A 25,495-nucleotide genomic window follows, 5' to 3' on the forward strand; every position below is an offset into this window, starting at 1 on the left:
TTATTCGCAAACTAATATTTTTGGTTGCAAATGCGCCCGTTTTCGGTGCAGTCTAGAGCCCTGCTAAAGTTCCATGTCTTTGGTTTTAAATGGGGGAAAAAATAATCCGGATAGTATTCCCTTTTTTTTTAAATCAAAATGTAGGCCTACTTGTAATCTGATTACTTTGTTTTTTCACGTAACTGTAATGGATTACAGTTACCAGTTTTTTGTATCCTGATTAGCCTACGTAACGCTGTTACATGTATTCGGTTACTGCCCAAGCCTATCAGTAACGGTACACATCCAAAATGGCACCTATACACCTCCACTTTAATAAGAAACCCTGTACATTCATGCAGTTACAGTCCCCTTTGAAAGTATAGGAACGGCGAGGCTAATCCCATTGTTTTCACCATACACTGAAGGTTTGAGATGAAAAGATGAATATGAGACGATAGATCAGAATTTCAGCTTTCGTTTCCTCATATTTACATCTAGATGTGTTGAACAACCTATAGCAGAAGACCACATCAGATTCCACTCCTGTCAGCCAAGAACAAGAATCTATCTATCATAGGCACAGACTCACCCAAAACAGACAGCTGGAAATTATTGAAATAAATAAATCAAATCACCTCAAGGCTCAATGTTTTGTGCACGCTGAGATGCTTTTTTCGCTCACCAACTCATATGAGTGATTATACTAGTTACTATATCCTTCCCGGCAGCTCGAACCAATCTGGCTATTTTCCTCTGACCTCTCTCATCAACAAGATGTTTCCATCCAGAGAACTGTCACTCACTCAGTGTCTTTAGTTTTTGTACCATTCTGTATAAACTCTAGAGACTGTTGTTGAAAATCCCAGGAAATCTGTAGCTTATGAAATACTCAAACCAGACCTACATCCATGCCTCGTTCAAAGACACATATATCACACTTTTCTTCATTCTGATGTTTGATGTAAATGTTACGTGACCTCCATCTGCATGATTTTTGCATTACACTGCAGCCACGTGATTGGCTGATTAAATAACTGCCTGAATATGTGTGTACACGTGTTCCTAATTAAGTAATATTGAGTGTGTATAACTTCAACCGCAACATGGTTGCTGGTGGGTGCACGGTGGATTAGTGGTTAGCGTGCGCCTCACACCTCCAGGGTCGGGGGTTCGATTCCCACTGTGGTCCTGTGTGTGAGGAGTTTGTATGTTCTCCCCGTGCTGCAGGGGTTTCCCCCGGTTTCCTCCCCCAGTCCAAAGACATGCATGGTAGGCTGATTGGCGTGTCTGAAGTGTCCGTAGTGTATGAATGGGTGTGTGAGTGTGTGTGTGATTGTGCGCTGTGATGGATTGGCACCCTGTCCAGGGTGTACCCCGCCTTGTGCCCCATGCTCAGTTGTGCCAATCTCCTGCCATTTTCATGTACAACAATCTTTAAAGTTTATACAGAACAGTGCGAAAACCAAAAAAATTCAGTGAACAGCAGTTCTGCAAGTTGGCCAGACTAGTCTGAGGTGATAACCAAGTATTAATTAGTAGGGTGTTCCTAATAAAGTAACCAAGTATTAATTAGTAGGGTGTTCCTAATAAAGTAACCCAAGGTGAGAAGTGGGCTGACGGCATATGATTATTTGCAGTCTGGGGGTGTCTGACTGCTGGAGCCCAATATTCCTGCGTGTATACAGCTGATAGCATGGAAGTGTGTGTAACATTTTACTGGAACAACACTGCCCCCTATCCCTAATTCTGAATCTCAAAATGCTTCCTTTACTGGTATGTAGTTGACTGTTTTTTCCTCAAGTGACTAAAATACAGGGGTTGGACTTGAGCACTTGGAAAAAGAAAAAAAAAATCGCAAATGTTCGTCTTCCTTTATGAACAATATGTATAACGACTACTTTGAAAGGTAAGATTAATCCGTCGGTCGTGAACTTTTATTTTGAACTTGCTTGTCGCCTCATATAACGAGCCAATCAGGACAAGCCAATTCGCACACGCGTAGTTAACCCGGAAGTGGAATTTGGGAATTGCGGTCACCTTTGAAACTAAAGTTTGAACTCTTCTGACAGTTAGTTGTGGTGGTCCGGAAAGACACGTTCACACAAAGTAAGATGATTAAATCTAAAAGAATCGCACTACGCCTTAATATGTAGCTTTACGTAATTATTAAGAACAGTCAGTTTGTTTATGAGTGCTCAGTGTCCAGTTGCGTAAGAGTATGTGCACTATGTTACTTTCTAGTCAATAAAGCAAGAGGAGTTAGACTCTGAAGTGTTGAAAGTGTGAAAGTCAATCCACAGCCATGTCATTTTACACTGCAGGCGTAAACCCAATGGCGAGTTGTGACCCTGCAGCAGCAGGCAGCCTGAGTGAGGAGTTTGCTGTCCCGGCTCATGTTGAGGAGGTCAGGAGTGTGATGGAGGCGTTTGCAGTACAGCATGGGGCTGCAGGACGCAGGGTCGTGCTCATCACTTCAGGAGGCACCAAGGTTCCTCTGGAGTCCAGGACGGTGCGCTTTCTCGACAACTTCAGCAGCGGCCGGCGTGGAGCCTCCTCGGCGGAGTACTTTCTCTCTCAGGGGTATGCCGTGATCTTCCTGCACAGGCAGCGCTCTCTGTACCCCTACACACGCCTATACACAGGGGTCAATCTGCTGGACTGTCTAACGTTAGACACTGTTCAGGAGGGCACTGGTCTGGTCACAGTGGATCAGACAAAGCTGCCGAACATCACCGAGGTCCTGAAGCGGTACCAGGCAGTGAAATCTGCAGGGTTACTTCTCCCAGTGGAGTTCAGCACCTTATCCGAGTATCTCCACCTTCTCAAAGCTGCAGCACAAGCTCTCAGTTCAATAGGTAGACATAAAGATCCGCACACACACACACCACATACAGTCGAAAGGAAAAAGCGTACTAAAACTGTACCTTTCTTTGCTGCTGGAGTGGCACATTGAAGCATACACTTTTTGTACCTTTTAAAGCTTTAATTTAAAAGTTAATTAAGTCCAAATGTGTATCTTGAATCTTTATTTATTTATAAGATACACTATATCTATATCATATATATATATATATATATATATATATATATATATATATATATATATATATATATATATATATATATATATGCTGTCTCTTTTGATAGGAACACCCGATCATTAATGCAGTTACCCAATCAGCAGTCATGTGGCAGCAGCACAATGCACGAAACATTAACTGAAGCCAGTAGCTTCAGTTAATGTTCACATCAAACATCATGAGCAGACAGATCTGAGCTGATAGGAAGTATAAAGTAACTCAAATAAGCACTCTTTATAAGTGTGGTGAGTAGAAGAGCATCTCAGAATGCACAACACATCAGGTTGCACTACTGTCAGCCAAGAACAGGAACCGGAGGTGATCACTGGCTCGGACTCACCCGCACCGGGCAGTAGAAGACTGGAAAAATACCAGGTGACTTATTTCTATCATTTAATTTTCAACTGTCCAGCTTGGCCGAGACTGCACCCGTGATCGCTTCGGATCTCTGTACTTAGCCAACACGAGTGCAACCCCATGTAGTCTTCCGCCGTTGTAGCACGTCCAGCTCAAGCTTGGAGGTTTTGTGCGTGCGGAGACGTCTTTCTGCTCACTACAGTTCGGCCTCACGTTACAGTGTAAACTCTAGAGACTGTTGCGTGAAAATCCTGATCTTTGATGTGAACTTTAACTGAAGCGCTCGCCTGTATCTGCACAATTTTATGCATCGAGAGATTAGATAAGTGCATGAATGTGCAGGTGTTCCTAATAAAGTGGCAGGGCTAGTGTACATGTTCTTAATGTGAGCAGGTTGTAATCCACTAACATTATGCAAATGGGTTAAGAATACATTTTTATCTAAGCTTTGAAGTTGTATTTGGAGGAGAAATGTTTGATATAAAAGTGGATGGTAAGTGTACATTTCCAGGTGATGGATACATATAGGTACAGATAAAGGGTAGGCCAGTGCCAAGGAAATTTATATACATATATAGTTTAGTACACTTTTTTTGAGTGTAAAGTTCAAAATTGAAGTTAAAATAAATTTCATTTTTTTTAAAGGTTCCAAAGCCATGTTTTATTTGGCTGCGGCGGTTTCAGATTTCTACATCCCCGCTTCTGAAATGCCGGAGCACAAAATACAATCCTCCAACGGACCTTTACAGGTACAGAATCGCATAAAAATCTTTATCTTCTTGTCACATGTGACGATCTTTAAACTTCTAACCGGAGATTGTGGCCTTTCAGATAAGCATGAAAATGGTACCCAAAATCCTTAAACCACTGGTGAAGGACTGGGCCCCAACAGCGTTCGTCATTTCCTTCAAGCTGGAAACGGATCCGTCCATCCTCTTGGAGCGAGCTCGTTGTGCCTTGGACACCTACAAGCATCAGGCAGTCGTGGCCAACGTCCTAGACACACGGCATGGTTACGTCGTCGTCGTCACTGAAGACTCCCAGACGGAACTGGTCCTTACAGACGAGGAAGCTCAGCGAGAAGTTGAAATCGAAGATAAGATCGTCAGGAATTTGTCACATGCACACACTCAGTTCATAAACCAAAAAGTTTAGAAGTGTGTTAGCAGCCTCTTAACTCAGATCTTAGATCAGTGGACTTGTACTTGCCTTTAAATTCACAGTAAAGCTAGAAAAACTGTCATCCCAAGGTGTTGGCTGTTTTGGATAGAGTAACAAGATATGACTTGCCACCAGCTCGATGAAAAAACATTCCTAAGCATGCACCTTATGCCCCATGTACCTATTTACTGATCTTTAATAAGATAACTGCATGCTAACGTGCAGGGTTACAATAAAAGCTTGTGGTTGTAAAAAATATCACTTCTAGTGTGTGTATCAAGTATCAGTGTTCCTTTTTCCAGACATTATCAGCATAGGAAGGGAATGTAATCAGTCCTGAAGTCATTTAACTGGCACTATAATTGCTGCTGCATGATTAATCAGCTCAGAGAATCATCATTATTATTATTATTTTTATTTTATGGATGTGAACATCATAACAAATGGTTCGCAAATAAACATGCGATTTTACCCAAACTGTATAGTCTTGACTTTTTAATTGCTTGATCTAACTGGACTGATCACTTGAGCTTGATACTCTTTTTAATTCCAGCACGAATTCCAGATAGTTCTCCGGTGTATCTCGTCTCCTCGCGCCGAACATCCAGGACCTGAAACAGATGCACGGGTCATCTCGTGTTCAGAATAAGACAAGAATCACGTTACATACTTTTAGTGAGTTCTCCTCGTACCTGACCCTTCCGGCGAATCTTGGCACGTCTGAATTTCTCTCTGTGTTTGACTCTGGGATTGCGGTCAATCTTCTTCCTCTTTGGCGTGAGTCCTTTGTTCTTGGCCATCTTCGCAAGCCAAAATAAATGTACATTTACTGTTTATGATTAGAATAAGAAACAACGGTATGCAGAAAACGATGTCTGAAGTTGCACTCTCGGAGCAGGTTAAGCACATCAGTTTAAGATCGGAGTGCTAAGCTCCTGTACAGTTTAGAAACTCGGCACCACAAGTTCTGGTGTCTATAGGAGGAACCCATCGACAAAGCAGAGATAAACAGATGTCCTAAAGCAAACGGAAGCATCCACTCACCAGTACTGTACTTCATGAGGTCATTAGTATGGCCCAACCGATTCTCAATAACCCCCATGGCCTACGTCTATCTAGCGGACTATGTGAGAGTGAAGGGACAGTAAACCTGTTTCTGAAATCCCCGTTTGTGTCGAACTCTGTTTTCACTGATCAGTCCCTTCAGGATGTTTCGACATTTTCTGATCGCAAAAACTGATGCAAATTCTGTAAGGTTCGCCGAAGCTTGCAATTATTCCACAGACTTGGGCCAAGATGCGTCATGTGACATCACAACGGGCATTTAGCCATAAGCCCTCTTCAATTCATGTGCACGGCTAAAAGAGCTCATTTACCAACAAACATGTCTGTGAAAAACAATTCTGTGCAATTCGAGTAGTCTTCCGCACGCACGCAAAAAAAAACCCTCCACAAATTCGTCGAAAAGCAAAATCGAGTCATTTTTGGCCGCAGCAATCACACAAAAACTCAGCAAAATCCTGTAGGGACTGATTGATATTTTCAGATATTATACAACCGCAACCAAACCTGTCAAAATATTCACCACTCTACATTCAGTGCGTCATTAACATGACTGACTGCACAGTTTTAGAGCAGTATGATGTCTCTGCTTGGTGGAGTTTAAGGGTAGGTAGGTCTTAATGACTTAATAGCTTCAAAATAAGGCCACAGTTTGTAAGTGTGTTCATTTAAGGAATTTAAGAAAACCGAACTCTTCCTTATTTGATAATATACGAAACATTTTGCGGCTCGTCATGCCTCCTCTTTAAATATCTGAATGTTTAGAAGAAGGGCCAAATTGAGGCCGTTTCTCTTCCACAGTCAGTTTCACTGTACCTGGTAGGTAATGCCCCTTTTAGCCTCTCCGTCCATCTCTGCTTCTTCTTCCGCCTCGTCCCGCTCGATCATTGACCTACACACAATCAGAGTCCCGGTGTATCGGTCAGTGAGGTCTCTGACCCGGTTTATTCTTTCCAGAACACACTGACGATCATTCTCAATCTCTCACCCGTCCTCCGGCAGCCTCTTGTTCTTTCTCTTTCGCTTCAGTCTCTCCTCGATGCCTTTGTAGAAGAGCAGGGCTGCCTCTTCATCCAAGTCAGACTCTTCAGCTTCCTGCTTATCTGCCACCTTTGATATCTATGAAGCCATAAGAAACTCAAGTCTGTGAAAAAGTATTCGATTTCTTCTGTTTTTGTGTATATCTCATACTAAATAGTTTTAGATCTGCAAACGAAATACAACATAAAACAAAGGCAACCCGAGTAAACACACAGTACAGGTTTTATTTATTGATTTAGTTATTTTATTAAAGCAAAAAAAAAAAAAATAAATAAAACCCAACACCTGTCACCCATGTGAAAAACTAATTGCACCCTCAAACTTAAAATCTGGTTGTGCCACCTTTAGCAGTAATAACTGCAACCAAACACTTCCAATAACTGGAGATCAGACTTTCACTTACTTCTAGGACTAGGACTTACTCCTACGCTTTGGATCGTCGTCTTGCTGCAGAATCCAATCACGCTTGAGTTTCAATTTATGGCCTGAATCCCCCTTGGATCTCTAAAGACCTCTCCTTTAAAATTTTCTGGTAGAGAATTCATGTTTCCCTCAATTATTGCCAGGCCCAGACCCTGAAGCAGTAAAGAATCCCCACACCATCACACCTCCAACACCATCACACCTCCTCCACCATGCTTAACCGTAGCTATGATAATCTTTTTGTCGAATTCTCATCTACACCAGATGTAACAGGACCCCTGTCTTCCAAACAGTTCAAACTTTCTACACATCAATCCACAGAACATTCTCCCAAAAGGTTTGAGGATCATCAAGGGGTGTCTTGGTGAAATTCAGACGAGTCTTAATGTTCTTCTGGGTCAGCAGTGGTTTTCACTTCGCCTCTCTTCCATGGAGCCGTTTTCCCCCAGAGTCTTTCTGATAGTGAGGTCATGAACAGTGACCTTTACTGATGCAAGCGAGGCCTGTAGGTCCTTTGGTGTTGTCCTTGGCTCTTTTTTGACTTCCTGGATGAGTCGTCACTGTGCTCTTGGAGGAATTTTGGAAGGTCGGACACTTCTGGGAAGGTTCACTACTGTGCAGAGTTTTTCCATGTGGAGATAACGGCTCTCACTGTGCTTCTTTGGAGTCCCAGCGCCTCTGAAATCGCTTTGTAACTCTTCCCAGACTGATGTATTTCAATCACCTTCTTCCTCTTCATTTCTGGAATTCCTTTCAACTTTGTCATAGTGTGTTACTGAGTAAGACCTTTTAACCAACTTCATGCTGTTGAAAAGTTCTACTTAAGTGTTGATGTGAGTGAACAGGGTTTGCAGTAATCAGGTCTGGTTGTGTCTAGTCCAGCTGAACCCCATTATGAATGCAGTTTTGTAGATTTGGGGAATTAGTAATGGGGCAAATACATTTTCACACAGGCCCAGTGGTAATGGATAATTTTTTTGCTTCAGTAAATAACTATCATTTAAATACTGTATTTTGTGTTTACTCGGGTTGACTTTGTTCTATCTCAGATTTAGTTTTAATTTCTGAAAGAATTTAGCATTAGTATGAGTATACAAAAACAGAAGATATCAGGATGGGGCTTTTTCAGAGCACTGTAGGCAATTATTCCTGACACTTCAATACTGACCCTATATGGGAAAAGAACACTCTTACCTCACGCTTGTCTTTTTTGCTGCTCTGTGGTTTTTTAGCTGCTCTCTCCTCCTGCCTTTCAGAAAGCAGCTGGCGCAGTTGAGGGGAGAGTTTGGCATCAACAGCTCCTAGTTCATTGATTAACTATGGAAGCAAACAAACAAACTAACTAATAAATAAGCATGTATTATCACACACTTGACAAAAAAATAAATACGATCTACATCTCTCCATAAATATAACCTAAAAGTAGACAAAGAGAATCCAGTTAAACAAATCAGACAAAAATATTATACTTGGTCATTTATTTACTGAGGAAAATGATCCAATATTACATACCTGAGAGTGGGAAAAGTGTGTGAACCTCTAGGATTAGCAGCTTAATTTGAAGGTGAAATTAGAGTCAGGTGTTTTCAACCAATAGGATGACAATCAGGTGTGAATGAGTTTTATTCAAAGAACAGGGATCTATCAGAGTCTGATCTTCACAACACGTGTTTGTGGAAGTGTATCATGGCACGAACAAAGGAGATTTCTGAGGACTGCAGAAAAAAAAACAAAAAAAAAAAACGAGTTGTTGATGCTCATCAGGCTGGAAAAGGTTACAAAACCATCTCTAAAGAGTTTGGACTCCACCGATCCACATTCAGACAGACTGTGTACAAATGGAGGAAATTTAAGACCAGTGTTACGCTCCCCAGGAGTGGAGACCAACGAAGATCACTCCAAGAGCAAGACGTGTAATATTCCACGAGGTCACAATGGAATCCAGGGTAACTTCTAAGCAACTAACAGCCTCTCTCACTTTGGATAATGTTCATGAGTCCATAATAAGGAGAACACTGAACAATGGTGTGCATGGCAGGGTTGCAAGGAGAAAGTGACTGCGCTCCAAAAGGAACACTGCGGCCCTTTTGCAGTTTTCTAAGACTAATAGAAAATTTTTTGTCGACGGATGAGACCAAAATATAACTTTTTGGTTTAAATGAGAAGCGTTGTGTTTGGAGAAGAACACTGCATTCCAGTAGAAGAACCATATCCCATCTGTGCAACATGGTGGTGCTAGTGTCATGGTTTGGGACTGTTTTGCAGCATCTGGGCAAGGATGACTTGCCATCATTGATGGAACAATGAATTCTGAGTTATACCAGCGATTACAGGTCCATGAACTGAATGTCAAGAGAAAGTGGGTCCTGCAGCAAGACGACGACCCTAAGCGCACGTCGTACCAGAGAACGTTTAAAGAAGAATAAAGTGAATGTTTTGGAATGGCCGAGTCAAAGTCCTGATCTTAATCCAGTAGAGATGTTGTGGAAGAACCTGAAGCAAGCAGTTCAACCTTGTGATATCTGTTCCTCGCTGTCTTTAGACATATTATTTTTCGTGTTTACTTTTGATCATAATGTTTTAATGAGACATTACAGATCTTACTCGCGCTACACTCTGTATCAGCGCGTCTACACTGCGCGTGAGGAGCACCGCGGCCTCGTTACCAACACATCACTTCCGTTATAATAAAGAACAGACTTTACACTGCAAGCGCGCAAATACAGAATATAATGACAATAAACTTCAATGAAACTAAAGCTTTTAAGCAGCTTCACCAGTTCCCCCTGCCCCGTACACACAGTGGAGCATTTTGGATAGAAAGGTGTTTGTGCTCGTGCAGCACTGTCTGATCTCCGCGGTGTTTAATATAAAATGCTCTCCTGCCTTAGAGACTTTCTTCCTCAGTCACGTGACGATTTCTCCTGCGTCTGATGAGGACGGACGTCACGTTGGGAATAAAGGGTAACGCTGACGGAAAGTAAACTGAAGAAAGTCATTGTACGTGACTCTGGTGTCTCATGCGCATCACCCAGGAAGCGGCTTATACTTCCAGATATAAAAAGCCGCTAGTGTTCTATTTGAGATGATGTCACCTTTCTAAACTCCACACACTAGACGGTAGAGTACACAGTGCATAGTGTAAGTGTGCAGTACTTCATTTGGGACACAGGTTTAGTGTTTACTGTGTTGTCTGACTGTGTTGTCTGACGATGACATCATCTGTATTGGTTTTTTTGTGGCCTTTCCCCCAAGCATTACACCAGCTATACCAGCCGCAGCAGGAAGAATGAAGTCCTCCACAATAGTATGGGCTTTGCCCGTCTTAGCCACTCTGCAACTCCCCATGTAGGATGCTTCCAGACTCTTCCTATTTAGGTTTACCTACGCTGTTATACGGGTCTTACTACTTCTCCCGAGATGTCTTAAATGTCTTTCAAAAAACTCTCGAGGTTTATTTAGCAGAAAGTTAGTAGCATGCGTTGTTTCTAAAGATCTGTACGTTTGCACATACACACACTGTGGCTGGGGGTTTTCTTCACTGCCAGCGTATGTAAAGCCCAAAGAAATAAATTTCTCATCATATTTGCGCCTCTTTGATGGTTTTTCTGCGAATTGCTGGTGAAGAAGAGGTGGCGTTTCAACTACAGATACATCGCTGTCTGTATCAGTGTGAACTGGGCTAGTAGCACTGGGTCCACTTACGCTTGCTAGAGGGACCTGGGCCACTGCTGTCAGAGGACTGCTGTCAGAGGACTGTGGATCAGCGGCGCTTGCTGTGGTTGCGGGCCAAAATCTTTGTAGCCACTTCTCCATTTTAACGTTACGAGCTATTACTTAACTTCATCATACAGCCGTGTGCTGGCGATAAAGGACATGCGGTAAGATGCGCACTGACGCATGACTGCGAGTTGATGCAGTTTTGACCGTGAAAGACAGGATCATTTGACTGGGTGTCATGTATTTGACCTTTAGAACATTGCAATTTTGCCGTTTATACACTGGAGGGGGCACAAGTTTATTTTTGGGCGTGACAAAAACATGAATTAGAATTTTAATGTTACATAGTGATGCGGAATTAAATGAACAGTAAATCTCTGCATTTTGCTCCCGTACCCCCTCCGTCACCTCGCGTACCCCAGTTTGGGAACCACTGCTCTAGAGGAAACCCACCAACATCCCAGAGCTGAAGCTGTTCTGTACTGAGGAACGGGATAAAACTCCTCCAAGTCGATGTGCAGGATGATCAACACTTACCAGAAACGATTAGTTATGCTGCACAAGGGGGTCACACCACACACTGAAAACAAAGCTTCACATACTTTTACTCCTCACAGACATGTAATATTGGATCATTTCCCTCAATAAATAAATGTCCAGGTATAATATTTTTGTCTCATTTGTTTCATTGAGTTCTCTGTATCTACTTTTAGGACTTCTGATGATGTTGTAAGTCATATTTATGCAGAAATACCCATTTCTAAAGGGTTTACAAACTTTGAAGCACCACTGTAAATCACATCTATACTTACGTTTCTGTAGGTCACCAATCGCTCAATCACTGGATGGTTATGTGCTTGAATTCTCTTGGCTTTTAAAACCAGGTAAAAACTAATGTTTGTGCAATAGCTGGGGGGAAAAAATATAGCAAAATGTGTTTTTGTAAAAATCTTTTAAGTAAATTATTAAAATATATTTTTTACAAAGATTGAATATTTACTTAAGATAAAGTTGCTGCTTGGTCATGAGGTAATTTGCCCCCTAGGAAAAAAATAAAAATAAAAATTAGCACAGGAAATACAAACTGCATGTATACATTCACCTAGGTTTTATTTATTTATAATAAAAAGTACACTCCATGAAGTGCCACGGGTGCTGATATGCAAAAACTACCTCGACTGTCTATCTATAATACTAATAATAACGATTACATTTGTTTCTCGACATTTAATTTAACTATGGAAGGGCCGACGCTGTCGAGTGGAACCCGATCTGAAAAAACCTTTGTATGAATTCAATGAATTCAATGAATTCAATCCCGGTGATTATCTCATCGATTTCTGCTCGAGACACCAATCCTCACCTTTCCTGGTGGAATCTGTCCATCTTTTACCATCTGCACCATGGGCTCTATCTCGTGTTGCAGTTCTGTCAGCTAAATGCAACAAAACGGAATAAATAAGATGCCAACAGCCTTTAATAAGCTATGCCGTGCTTTCCATGCAATAAAACTACAGTAAAGGATCTTCTGAATTAATATAAACTACTCTAAAACTGTACCTTAGCCTTGAAATCCTGAATGAGCTCCAGGAGCTCTGGACTCTCCTTCTTCAGCAGTTTGAGCTTCTCTTTCTTTGACATTGTGTTTAGGTCTTTAACAATCACCTGCTCCTTCTCTGTAGTCTTTTCAGCTTCCACTTCTACTGCAAACTCCTGAAAGACATGAGATAATACATCACATTTATTTACACGGATTTTATTTTATATAAGAACGCCACTCTGACAGTAGGCTCGGCTGTAATCCAAATCACAGGTTTATTTAATGCGCTCATTCTAATGCTACTGTTTCTGTAGTGACAGCTCATTCACATGGACTTGAATGACGGATGCTCAATGTAATCTACAGTACTATTAAAGCTAATAAAATGTGGATTTAAAAACATGACAAATAAAAATTGTCTAATTGTTAATACGGGGACATTTTCTGTTAGGAGACACTTAGGGTGGTGTTCGCACCTAGTTCGTTTGAGCCCTCCATACACTCTCGGAGCGGTTCAGTGTGTATATGTGAATAAAATCAAGTGATCTCAGACCCCCTCCTAAAAGGACCCAAAAGCGAACCGTACTCAGACCACCTCCGGAGGTACGGTTTGTTTGTGGTTCGATTTCTTAGTGATATATGTAAGCAACGAGGTCCCGGTGCACCCTGCGTTTCGTTTCGACATGTGTACCTGCAGGATTGCCGTAGCTGAAGCCATGTTCCGTCACCGCTGTAAACGACGCAAAACTTTTCACCATGTCAGGGTCGTGTGGTCTCAGGAGGAGAGCTGTGTACTTCTTGAAATTTGCAAAGAGGATTGCATTAAACACCAACCATCCTCAAGACATCCTCAAAAAATGAAGGATAGAGTCTATAACAGAACAGCACTACAATGCCGGGTAAAAGAAAAAAACAAAAACAAAAAAAACTACGACGGAATGCGACAATACGAGCACCTGTGACAAAATGTGGAGAGTCCACTGAAATGAAGGACTCCTGTCCCTTCGACGATGACTTGGATGAAATTTTGGGTGCAAGCTGGGGTCTGAGTTTTTATGAACTTGTGGTGTGAACTAGAAAGAGTCTGAGATCACTTCACTGCTGAAGAGGACCCAAAAAAGAACCGGGTTCTCTTTTGAGTATATATATTTATATATATAGTGAACACCAAAAGGACTGAGGTCACTTTCGGCTGGTTCCCTTTAAGTGAACTGGATTTGGTTCTTTTAAAATGAACTATATGTGAAAACACATGATCTCTAGCGTCAGGGCTTTGTAAATGTAAGTATGCTTTCTGCCACAATAAAGTCTTCAGGACTGGATTCTTGTTAACATACAGAATATAGACCAAAAATGACATCTTACCAAGAGGAAATCTTGAATATAACCAAATTCAGCTAATATTTCACATTAAGAGATTAAGCCAAATATTACAATAGTGAACCGACTGGCAGATAACTTCGAGCATTTATTTCAAGAAAGATATGTAGACTATACAGAGGATAGTGTGAACAGTGGACGATCCCTCCCACCACTCCCACAATCTATTTGCCCCTCCGCCGTCTGACAGAAGGCTCTGCCAGACTGGGTAACAGCTTCTACCCCTAGGCTGTCAGTCTGCTGAATACTGTGCTGCCCCTTCCTACACACATCACCCTGGGATCCAAGATACTCCCTTCCACCCTACTGTACAGACCCTGGTGTATTCTGAAACTAGAATACTAGTTATCTTTACATTCTTCATAGCACTAAGAGAAAGAATGAAAAGAATAGATTGTACGTAAAACATTCTATTTACTTTTATTTCAAGATTTTTGGGGAAGAAAACTTACCCCCCCCGTCCCCTCTTGATCCAGCCCATCAACAAACTGTCAACAGTTCATAGTAGATCATCTACTGACTATCCACTTGTCCCTAGTCCCATCAGAATTTCAACTCCGATCCACTTGAAACTATATTTATACCTTTTTCCTCACATTTTGGTCCCAATTTGTCATTAACCAATTCCTTCCAGACAGCGAACTTTTCCCCATCACATAACAGCTACAAACTAGGGAGGTTGAAGGCTGGCGTGCGCTTCCTCTGAGACACATGAAGCAAACTTTCTTAACTGCTGCTCATGCCACGCCATGGGCAGCTGTAAACGCTCTTCTGTGTACATGAGCTCACATATGTACACGACTGGTTAGTGTAGCATTGACTGACAGGCATGTACGTCATGACGAACAAACCTTAATCGGAACCAGACTTTAAAAAAAAAAAAAGAAGAAGGTCCATGAGCCAGATCATGAAAATGATAAGGAGCTGGATGCTACATACGACATTACAAAGATCCAATCAACGCTGCAAATGAAATGCACCTGGAGCAGGTTTAGATCGTAGTCTTCCTCACTCAGGTTGGCCGCTAATCGTTTTTGAATGTTCTTGGCTTCTTCTTCTTCCTCCTTATCCTCTGCTTCTACCTCCTCCAACGGCTTTCCTTCTACAAACAAACCAATAACCAGCGTTTTTAAATCCTGCTTCGGAAAACTCTAACACCAGAACCTGTGTGTAGTCTTTCTAGGTACTGTGTGCAGCATGTACAGTCAAACACATACTTTTAGTGGTGTAATCAGTGTCATAGTACATTCTCTTCTTGCTCCCCCAGGCCATGTCATTTGGCAGATCTATTAAAGTGAAACAGAAAAAAAGTATTAGTAAGTTGTGTGAAAATAATACACAGGTATAATGAATTTAAAAACGAGTGAATGTTACAAATCATCCAACAATCATTCATGACTTGCCATCATCCCTTTTTCCTTCCAGATCACTCTCCATATCGGTCTCTTCTTCTTCTTCATTGTTGCTATTCTCCTCTTCCTCTTCATCATCCGAGTCCTCGAGTGTCAGGGGCATCACCTCTTCCTGAACACACCACGAATGATCACACATCTTAAAATCTGACTCAATATGTTCACTGTGTATTGAACGATTATTAATAATCCGTCAATTACCTCATCAGCCTCATCCTCTTGTTCACTGTCCAGCTGCACACCTTGAGCCAAAAGATCCTACAAATATATATATATTTTTAAAAAAGTCAGTAACGGTCACATTACAGACAATGAAAGAGCAACACATCTGTGTGAAGAGCGACTCACTGAGATTTTTGTACTGTGGAAATGTTCTATTTTATCCTGCACACTCTTGGATGATCGCTGATGACAGAAACACAAGGTCGTGTTAAGACAAGTTGAATCCTGATGTTCCACATTACGCACAGAGCAACACAGCTGTCCACAAAACCCTCAAGACCATCTGCGAGACCTTTACCTTATCTGGGATTTCCTCGTTTTTATAGCAGGCAGAATCGTCACTGTCGTACTCCTCTACCTTATTTGCTTTGGGCCTTCGCACGACTCTGCAGGAAAAAAAACAAAAAACAAAACACAATGAAGCAAGGTTATGGAATCTGGAACAGGTCCACATCCAAAATCATGGGAGCCTGCCATCTCAAAGTACCATACTAATTAAATATAGTACCATAGTATCTTCAGTTATACTGCATACTACGATACTAAAACCAAAATAGCACACCACCTCACAGGATCTCACTGAAGAGTATATGGTGGCATTTCACACATGCAGTGTTCAGTCTGGCTTTAATCAAACCCTGGTGCATTTTCTTTTTTGGTGCGTTTCATTGAGGAAGACAGCAGTAACAGCTGGGGACCAAAACAACTGGACAACACACAACATGTTTGAAAGTAGTTATTTATATAATTATCTAAATTATATAAACTTGGGAAAGGTTTGTTTACTTTTTTCCCATTCTCTGTACTTCTGAAAAATAAAGTTTAGTATTAGTATGTTTTCAGCCCTACATGCCCCTTAATCAACTTTTGTCCACTTTATGGATCAATAAATTATGTGCAGTGTGGAACCAGTGGTCTAACTCAGGGGTTCCCAAATGTTTCCAGGGCAAGGCCCCGCAAATGGCATTGACATTTGACCAAGGCCCCCCTTTTGCAAGTTGTCTTTAAGACACGTTAAAAATACAGACCTCTGAATACATCCCCTTTTTTTTTTTTTTATTAATAATTACATCTTACATCACATTAGGAATTGAATGATTGTGTGTGCTTGTCAGAGTGAGAAAGAGAAAACATACTAGTGGGAGGGATGGGCACACCCCCAGGCGGCCCCCGCTTTAAAAACCACTGCAGTACAGCACTACCTAGGGCCCCTTGGTGCAGTACAGCACTACCTAGGGCCCCTTGGTGCACTACAGCACTACCTAGGGCCCCTTGGTGCAGTACAGCACTACCTAGGGCCCCTTGGTGCACTACAGCACTACCTAGGGCCCCTTGGTGCACTACAGCACTACCTAGGGCCCCTTGGTGCACTACAGCACTACCTAGGGCCCCTTGGTGCACTACAGCACTACCTAGGGCCCTTTGGTGCACTACAGCACTACCTAGGGCCCCTTGGTGCACTACAGCACTACCTAGGGCCCCTTGGTGCACTACAGCACTACCTAGGGCCCCTTGGTGCACTACAGCACTACCTAGGGCCCCTTGGTGCACTACAGCACTACCTAGGGCCCCTTGGTGCACTACAGCACTACCTAGGGCCCCTTGGTGCACTACAGCACTACCTAGGGCCCCTTGGTGCACTACAGCACTACCTAGGGCCCCTTGGTGCACTACAGCACTACCTAGGGCCCCTTGGTGCACTACAGCACTACCTAGGGCCCCTTGGTGCACTACAGCACTACCTAGGGCCCCTTGGTGCACTACAGCACTACCTAGGGCCCCTTGGTGCACTACAGCACTACCTAGGGCCCCTTGGTGCACTACAGCACTACCTAGGGCCCCTTGGTGCACTACAGCACTACCTAGGGCCCCTTGGTGCACTACAGCACTACATAGGGCCCCTTGGTGCAGTACAGTACTACCTAGGGCCCCTTGGTGCAGTACAGCACTGCCTAGGGCCCCTTGGTGCAGAACAGCACTGCCTAGGGCCCCTAGGTACAGGGGGAGGGAGCTCAGGAACTTGTTTACTGTGTCTGTACTGTTTAAGACAATGTTTACAATAAGTTCTCAGGCTGAACAGGGTCATACTGTAGTAAACATGTATGTCAGATTTGTTGTTGATTTGGACTGCCTGGTGCTTTAATCCCTGGCCTCTGTGGAGAATCCCTCTGCTTTACACACTCAGTAAATCCCCAATATTTTGTATGGAGTGTGTTACTTCTGATCACGTGATAAGAGTCACATCTCCAGTATTAACAGAACCTTTTTTTTAACCAACTTTACCTCCAGCCTACACATGCATACTAAAAGCTTCTGAACCTTCAACGTTACATACCGTTTTGACCGAACCATGCTGCTCTCAGGTCCTCGCTACAGCCGCTCAACTGGATTCAACTTCTGAAACTGATTTCAAATAATAAATACCTAAACAACAGTTATAACAGAGCGTCGTTTTACTGCTAAACCCAAACAAAAATCACCCACGAGATTTCCAAAACGTGTGTACGCGCACCAGAGTAATGACTTCCGGTTCACACATCACATGTCAAAATAAAAGTCATACAAACACACCCTGGGTCAAGTCCGGCATTTTTGAGATTCAAAAGAAAAAAAACCTGTCTCAAGGGACCTGTTATTAAAATAGGAAACCAAGCGAGAGATAACATGTCTCAAGATAAAGTCCAGATACTTATTTTTGTGCATAATTATCCATATGTTTATACTAACCCCCCCCCCCCCCCTTCTTTTTCTTCACCTTTATTATGGCACCAGAGAAGGACGAATAAATCATTCAATGGCCCATTCCACAAACACGTCCAGTATTACTCCTGCATTTCTGGTTCATTCACTACACTGGTGGCATTTTAGTCTCAACAAGAGCTTCTGGAGTTGAATGTCAGTGATCTTCATCAGATATTTAGGAATACTTGCAAAGCCTCTTCTAGCAAGCTGAAACAAAGCCTTCGGATTGTGTGTATTGTCATACATGTGCAAATTTAAGTAAGAACATATCCATCCATTTTCTGCATCACTTATACTATGCAGTGTTGTGGGGAGCCTGCAGCCTATCCCAGGTGACTCAGGGAGCAAGGCAGGGGAAACCCTAGACCAGTGGTTTTCAAAGTGGGGGCCGCCAGGGGGCGCCCGGGGGGCCTCAACAATTTGGTGTGAAAAATACATTCTCACTCTTAGACAACCACATACACACACACACACACACACACACACACACACACACACACACACACACACACACACAAACACACACACAATCAATTCCTAATGTAATGTAAAGATGTAAGATGTAATTATTAATAAAAAAAAAAGAAAAGAGGGATATATTCAGAAGTCTGTATTTTTAATGTGTTTTAAAGACAGGGGGCCTCGGTCAGATGTTAATGCCATTTGGGAGGCCTTGCCCTGGAAAAGTTTGGGAACCCCTGAGCAAGCGTATCCTGGTCACACTCATTTCATTAAAAAGGAAGAACCAATCAGAATGCTCGGCTGAATTAGGGTGTGTGTGTGTTATAAAATAATGCATTAAATATTAATCACGATATTTTGAAACGAAGATTATTTTTCATAATTTCTCAACTAATTAGAAATAAACTATTTTTTACTGTACTGCATATTTATTAAATCTAGAGAAAATACATTATTATCCGCTTTATGTACATCTTTGAGTCAAAATAACACTGCTGTTTAGTAACATGAATTTTCATATAATTAATGCAAATTCGGTTACACTCTGAATAAATGAATAACTGACTGACGATTTCAAACCAGTGAACAAACAAAACACACAACTGGGGAACCTGAGGTTTAACACACCACCGTCAAGCCTACTAAGGCTTATCACAGTCAGTTATGTTTAATTAATTTAAGGAAGCAAAGAATTGTGATCACGATGAAAATAGGAGTCTGTGTTTAAATGTCATTCATTGGTCTTCAGTAACTGCCTTGTCCTAGTCAGGGTCACAGTGGATCCAGAGACATTCTTAGGAACATTGGGCGGAAGGCAGAAATACACTGTGGATGGGACACCGTTCTATCGCAGGACACCATGCACACATACATTCACCAGAGGAAACCAGAGAACCCAGAGGAAACACACATGGACACGGGGAATTACATGCTTAACACCACACAGACAGTATCCTGAACTCAGGGTCTGTGAGGTGACAGCGAATGTAGTATGATGCAACATATCAGCGTGAATCTGAAAGTACACGGTGTTGAAAGTGTGTAGGTTGTATGTAGTTTAATGTGGTTTATGAATGTATTCTACTTTTACCACACTGAGAAAACCTCTATGTCGTGCACAGCACATTTGTTTTGTGATTGCAGTCACTTTATTTCATTTCTGCTCTCAAAGTCTTCTTCGAATGTTGGATTGTGATAACTTCACCCCTGCTCTGTGGAGGCTGTTGGTGATGTCACTGACTGTTGTTTTTGGGTTTGTCTTCACAGCTCTCACAGTGTTTCTAGCATCATCTGCTGTTGTTTTCCTTGGTCAGCATGTTTGATGTCTGGTTGTTAGCACACCAGTGGTTTCTTTTTCAGGACAATCCGAATTGTTGCACTGGCTATGCCCGATGCTCGTGCAACGGCTCTGATGGATTTTCTTTTCTCAGCTTCAAGACAGCTCACTGTTCTTCATGTTGGTTTATCCTTTTTAAACAACAAATACAGTCTTCACAGCTGAAACCATGGTCTCAAACTAAGAGTAGACATTCAGAGTTATTAAGTGTTTAAAGAATCAATCTAACAGGACACACCTGGGCAACAAGACACACCTGTCAATCACCTGTTAGGATATTTTTTGATCACTTGAAAAATGGGTGCGTTCAAACCAAAGATACCATGTTCTCTCATGTTCCAGATGTAAATATGAGGAACCGAAAGTTGAAATTCTGATCTATTGTCTCATATTCGTCTTTTGGTCTCAAACCCAAATGTCGTCAGTGTGTATGGCTAAAACCAAAGAATTGGCCTTCCTGTTCCAATACTTTCAGAGGAGACTGTACATTATCTTGTGATAAATAAACTTCACATACACCTACATTTTGGTTTCTCATAACCATCAGTAATATGTAAGCTGTAACATGTTGTCGTGACTGTACAGCAGACGTTTGACCTTATTCAATTCATATCTTAATGACCAAGTGAACATTAATTCAGACCACCATATGGTACACGTGAGCAGATATTATTTGGGTGGCTGATCATTCACAGAAGCGACACTGACGTGGTAGTGAGTCTGCCACAGCTATGAGTGACTCAGTGTGGTCCTATGATGGACCTTTCCCACTGATGAATGTGGTAAAAAGGGGTTAGAAATTGTGTATAGCAACAAATGGGCTACAGTTACACCTAAAGTGTGCACTTACTGTACATGTAGTATATTTTATATGCATAATATGGAACACTATGAAAAAATACTTTAGCATTAGCTTTAATTAAAATTTACAAAATTGTACAGGCATTAAAATCAAGTATTGAATCCAAATATACACAATTTCCAAAAATCATTAAAAAAAAAAAAAAGTATAAAACAAATGAGACATTAGCTGGAGACAGTCATCACGGTCATCGAGTGACCCAGTCTCAGTTTCTCTTCGCAGCTGTCCACAGAGTTCAGATGAGTCTCCGGTGGCGGTGCGGACTCATACAGTACACCAATGGACCCGTCCTCCCCTATACGACACGACACTTCGTAGGGGTCGACCCACACCGTAAGCTGGCAGGGTAAGAGGGATAAAAGCTGCTTCCCGCTGAGGCCGACGGTGTAAGCGGCCTTCCCTACTAGCGGGTCCATCTTGTGATTGATCCGGATACAGCGATATCCCGAACCTCTAAAAGGTGCGTCGGGAAACCAGTGGTCCTCATAATGCTCTAAAATCATATTGTTTTAAGAATAGATTTGTTGTTAAAATATCATTACTACCATTCACTTTGGAGGAGGCTCTCAAGAAAGGCAGCATTTTTGGGGTCACACTAACGCTCCTGAGATGAAGCCCCCATGAGATCAAAATTGAAGTTTTGTGTATGTTGGGCTTCAGGTTATCTATAAGCTAGTGTGCTCAAAAACAATGACAACATTCGCAGTGAGATGTTTGCATTCAAAACGTACAGTCTCTCTACCAGCAATACGAATCAACAGTTTTGATGACATCGCCCTGCACTTCGGCTTCTCTTTAGATTTTCTGTCCAAATAAATGCTCTCAAGGATCCGAAGTGCCCCGCCCCCAACATTATAAACACCGTGCCGAAGTTGCCGTCGTTGAGCCGTGTCTTTGGCTGTTCAAACACCCGCCTTTTATTCATTTTCCAAGTGTACACTGGTTAAGAAGGAAACAGCTTGAATCCTGCACAAGTGAATCCAATACGTCGTTATTGCTCAGGCTCGCGTCCATAGTACTAACCGTCAAGTGCGTATTAAGCCGGGGTCACACTGCACGATTTTGGTCACGATTTGGTCGTCCGAGACAAATTTCGAGAATCCTAAAAGATCCCTATAATCCCAGGCTAAAATCTGTAGTCATTGCTCGCTAGTTTGACGCGTTTCCCGACAGATTAACGGCCGTTGTGATTAAATTCTGTCAGTGTCGGAGGATTTGAGGCAGTCCTGTAATGTGGCTTCTCCTCCTCCGCACGAGTCTTCTCACGTGAGTGCGTCCGTTTTTCTCGTCTTGACTGTCGTACAGTCCGACATTAATGACAACCGAAATCCTACAGTGTGACATGGCTTACAGCGGGGATCGTGTTCGTACAGTCTGACAAGCAACAGTCGCAAAGGACTATTAAAAATCGGACAGTGTGCACCCGGATTTAGCCCGGGCTGTGAGGTAATCTAAACGCTATTGGCTATTTTATATAAAAGGGGGAGGAGCCACTCGATATGTCCCACCCTAACTTCCTGTTTCACTGGCTATTACGTCAACACATCGAATAACGCTGTGTCTTTCAAGGCACTTCACAGGGACTTAAAACTCTAAAGCCTGTTTTGCACTGTTCGATTTCAGCAGTATTTTAAGATTTCTCTACTGTATGACGATCCCAAATCTCTGCAAATTCTGTAACAAACTGTGCAACAATACACTGTATGCTCTTCATGTCAGATTATATAATGAACATCCTCCAATGACAGATCTGCAAGCTGTCCCACGATTTTTCTCTTGGTGGGTTATAGATGAGCATCGTTTACATATGTGAATTTCATTTTAAAAAGATTTAAAAAAAAAAATGTTGACACTGCCAGAACTTGGCACTAAATCAGCCATCAGTGAGCATTTCACATTACGCCCACCTCAACTCACAACCAAAGAATTATTTAAAAATTTTTAGTCTGCGACAGGTTTATACTGCCCCGATTTTTCTAACATTTTTAAGCCACACATTAGACACATATGCCTAATGCTGGATGATGTAAAGTAAATGTCTGCGGTGGCCTGACGGTTAAGGCTCGGAGTTACTGCCTAGGGTTCGGGTTCAAACCCCAGCACTGCCAGGCTCTGGGTTACTGATCGTAAGGTCGGAGGTTCAAGCCCCAGAACTACCAAGCTGCCACTGTTGGGCACTTGCGCAAGGCCCTTAACCCTCTCTGATCCCAACCTCCTAACATTGCAGGGGATATGTGAAGAAAAAATGATTTCACTGTGCTGTAATGTACATGTGACTAATAAAGACTCATTATACTTGAATTTAGTGTCATACTGATAAGCTTTTCCCTTTGACTTCATAGCAAGGGAAATCACTGTACAGTGTACAGTACATTGTTCATCTGAGACTCATCCTTGAACCAGGAGGTAACTAGTCCATTTCAGTGAAAGTGAAAAATAAACCAGTTAAGTGGACTGAACAAAGACTAAATGTCACCTCCTAAAGCCTCTTCCAGAGAATGTCTGAAGTGTTGGAGTTGTTCTTCAGACAGAAGTCCTGTTCCTCTCAGTAGCGTGGTAATAAAGCTCACAGCTGTGGACACCTCGGCTTTCATCGCGAAATATTCTCATAAGCTGTAAAATATCATACAATACACTCAGCTTTCCGTTTAGGTTCAATGTTTATTAAATTGGCTCATCTAGAAATTTTCAGTCACCTGGTCCGAGTAGTAGGTTGGCACGTTTCCTTTGATCACAACACAAAGATAAAATGACTCTTAAACCCAACTCGCCTACTCCACACTCTTCAAAACTAATTCACATGGACTTCCTGACTCTTTTCTGATCGCAATCTGACACAATCTCCACACTCATCAAAACTAGTTCACTTTGTGCCTGTTCGGCCCTCGGAGTTGTAGTAGGTGGTAAACATTCTCGAACATTCCAATCTCACTTTACGCTGGCGACTACGACATACGTAGGATTGAGGACCGGTCTTCAAGGACACGCGCTCCACTAGGTCCTATGGGCTACGCAATTCAGAAACGCGATCTGATTGGTTGTTCACTTCTGGTGAAAAGGACCAATGAGAGTGAGCAGGAGAATTCTTTAAAAAAAAAAAAAGCAAGTGCAGTGGTTTTCAAAGTGGGGGCCAGCAGGGGACGCTCGGGGGGCCTCAACAATTTGGTGTGAAAAATAAATTCTCACTCTCAGACAACCACATACACACACACACACACACACACACACACACACACACACACACACACACACACAAACACACACACACAATCAATTCCCAATATAATGTAAAGATGTAAGATGTAATTATTAATAAAACAGGGGGATATATTCAGAAGTCTGTATTTTTAATGTGGTTTAAAGACATCTTGCAAAAGGGGGGCCTCGGTCAAATGTTAATGCCATTTGGGGGGCCTTGCCCTGGAAAAGTTGGAAACGCCAATCAGCCTACAACACATGTCTTTAGACTGGGGAGGAAACTAGAGTATCTGGAGGAAACCCCTGAAGCATGAAGAGAACTTGCAGACTCTGTGCACACAGAGCAGAAGTGGTATTTGAACTCCCAACTCCAGAGGTGCAAGTTACTGTCTCACTGTACTGATGAATGTAAACAGCACTGCTGGAAATGCAAGAAGCTCCTATATCAAAACAGAAACGTGTCATATTGCTGAATACAAGGAGTCTATAAACTTGAAAATATGATGTTATGACACAATGTCATATGGAATTTCCACCATTTTGGAAAGGTTAGTCATGTGGTAGGATAATCAACTTAGCTAGTCGGCAAACTTTCGTACGAAGTGAGTGTTCCGTGTGCTTGAGTCATTATGGGTAGAAGCTGTTGTTTATATCTACATACATTTGTGGCATTTGGCACACGGTCACATTGGATCCAGGGCCTATCCTGTGAACACAGCACAAGACAATTATATACCAGGACAATTTAGAGTAGCAAACCCACCTACCTGCATCCTTTTGAGAGGATTTCATTTCTATATATTTTAAAATCTCTGTCTCTCTCCCTGCACATCTGTGTTTTTGTTGTTGTTGTTTGTTTTGCTTTGTGCATCTTAATTACATTAGAACATTACTCTAAAACCTTTAATAAAACACACAGAAGAGTCACAACATTTCATCAACATTCTATCCTTTCACTTCTTGCTTATTGTGTATGCTTAAATGTTATTCTTTTTAAATTACTGCATTTTTGTTCATATGTGTTCATCTATTCATTTGTCATGTGATGCCTTCCCCCCTTGTTCTTATTTTTGTATGTATGATATGATTTGTCCACTGTGGTTCTGGGCAAATAAATCAAATGAAGTCTTTATTTACCTTTCCAGGTACGCAACCGGACACACCTACCCGCCTTGACCAATTAGCGTTCTCCTGAAGGCTTTATACATAAACGTACACACACTCAAGAGCTCTCATAAGCTACGATAGTTTTTCCAAACTAACACGATCTTCATGAATACAGAAGTATTAGTGTGATGCTCCAAGAAACAAATTACAAATACATTTATTCCAATAAGGAACAATGGTTCTCATTTTCTTTTTTTTCCAGCAGGGACCTACATGAATGACTGCAAATTTAAGTGAGGGCAACTCACAACTCAGTCTGTATTTTGCCAATAACTAAATGAAATTAAAGACCAGTGAAAATAGATATTAGGAGATCTCTTCTCTTCACTGGAGAAGTCATTTAGGGGA

The 25,495-nt window shown here is 42.0% G+C and overlaps 3 protein-coding genes across 4 annotated transcripts; 1 reads left to right on the top strand and 2 right to left on the bottom strand.

The window, feature by feature from the left end:
• Positions 1–1,975: 1,975 nt before the first annotated feature.
• On the top strand, positions 1,976–5,062 carry ppcs (phosphopantothenoylcysteine synthetase). Of its 2 annotated transcripts, XM_017496452.3 has the most exons (4): positions 1,976–2,088; positions 2,304–2,837; positions 4,065–4,168; positions 4,251–5,062. In XM_017496452.3, exons 2-4 carry the CDS (start codon positions 2,315–2,317, stop codon positions 4,572–4,574), a joined length of 951 nt encoding a protein of 316 aa, XP_017351941.1. In that variant the 5' UTR covers positions 1,976–2,088; positions 2,304–2,314; the 3' UTR covers positions 4,575–5,062.
• utp3 (UTP3 small subunit processome component) lies at positions 4,979–17,908 on the bottom strand. The gene is made up of 16 exons (XM_017450989.3): positions 17,716–17,908; positions 15,679–15,766; positions 15,507–15,563; positions 15,360–15,416; positions 15,150–15,270; positions 14,964–15,032; positions 14,727–14,848; positions 12,387–12,539; positions 12,190–12,261; positions 11,827–11,867; positions 11,639–11,735; positions 8,301–8,423; positions 6,631–6,761; positions 6,459–6,534; positions 5,273–5,380; positions 4,979–5,191 (listed from the first exon to the last, which is right to left on the bottom strand). The coding sequence occupies exons 1-16, from the start codon at positions 17,730–17,732 to the stop codon at positions 5,102–5,104; spliced, it is 1,422 nt and encodes a 473-aa protein (XP_017306478.1). The 5' UTR covers positions 17,733–17,908; the 3' UTR covers positions 4,979–5,101.
• Positions 17,909–20,946: 3,038 nt separating this feature from the next.
• On the bottom strand, positions 20,947–21,285 carry LOC108281067 (protein BTG1). The gene has a single exon (XM_053673902.1). The coding sequence runs from the start codon at positions 21,283–21,285 to the stop codon at positions 20,947–20,949; it is 339 nt and encodes a 112-aa protein (XP_053529877.1).
• Between the last annotated feature and the right edge of the window lie 4,210 nt (positions 21,286–25,495).

This window comes from Ictalurus punctatus, chromosome 21 (genome assembly GCF_001660625.3).
Source record: "Ictalurus punctatus breed USDA103 chromosome 21, Coco_2.0, whole genome shotgun sequence".
In the NCBI taxonomy this organism is placed as follows: Eukaryota; Metazoa; Chordata; class Actinopteri; order Siluriformes; family Ictaluridae; genus Ictalurus; species Ictalurus punctatus.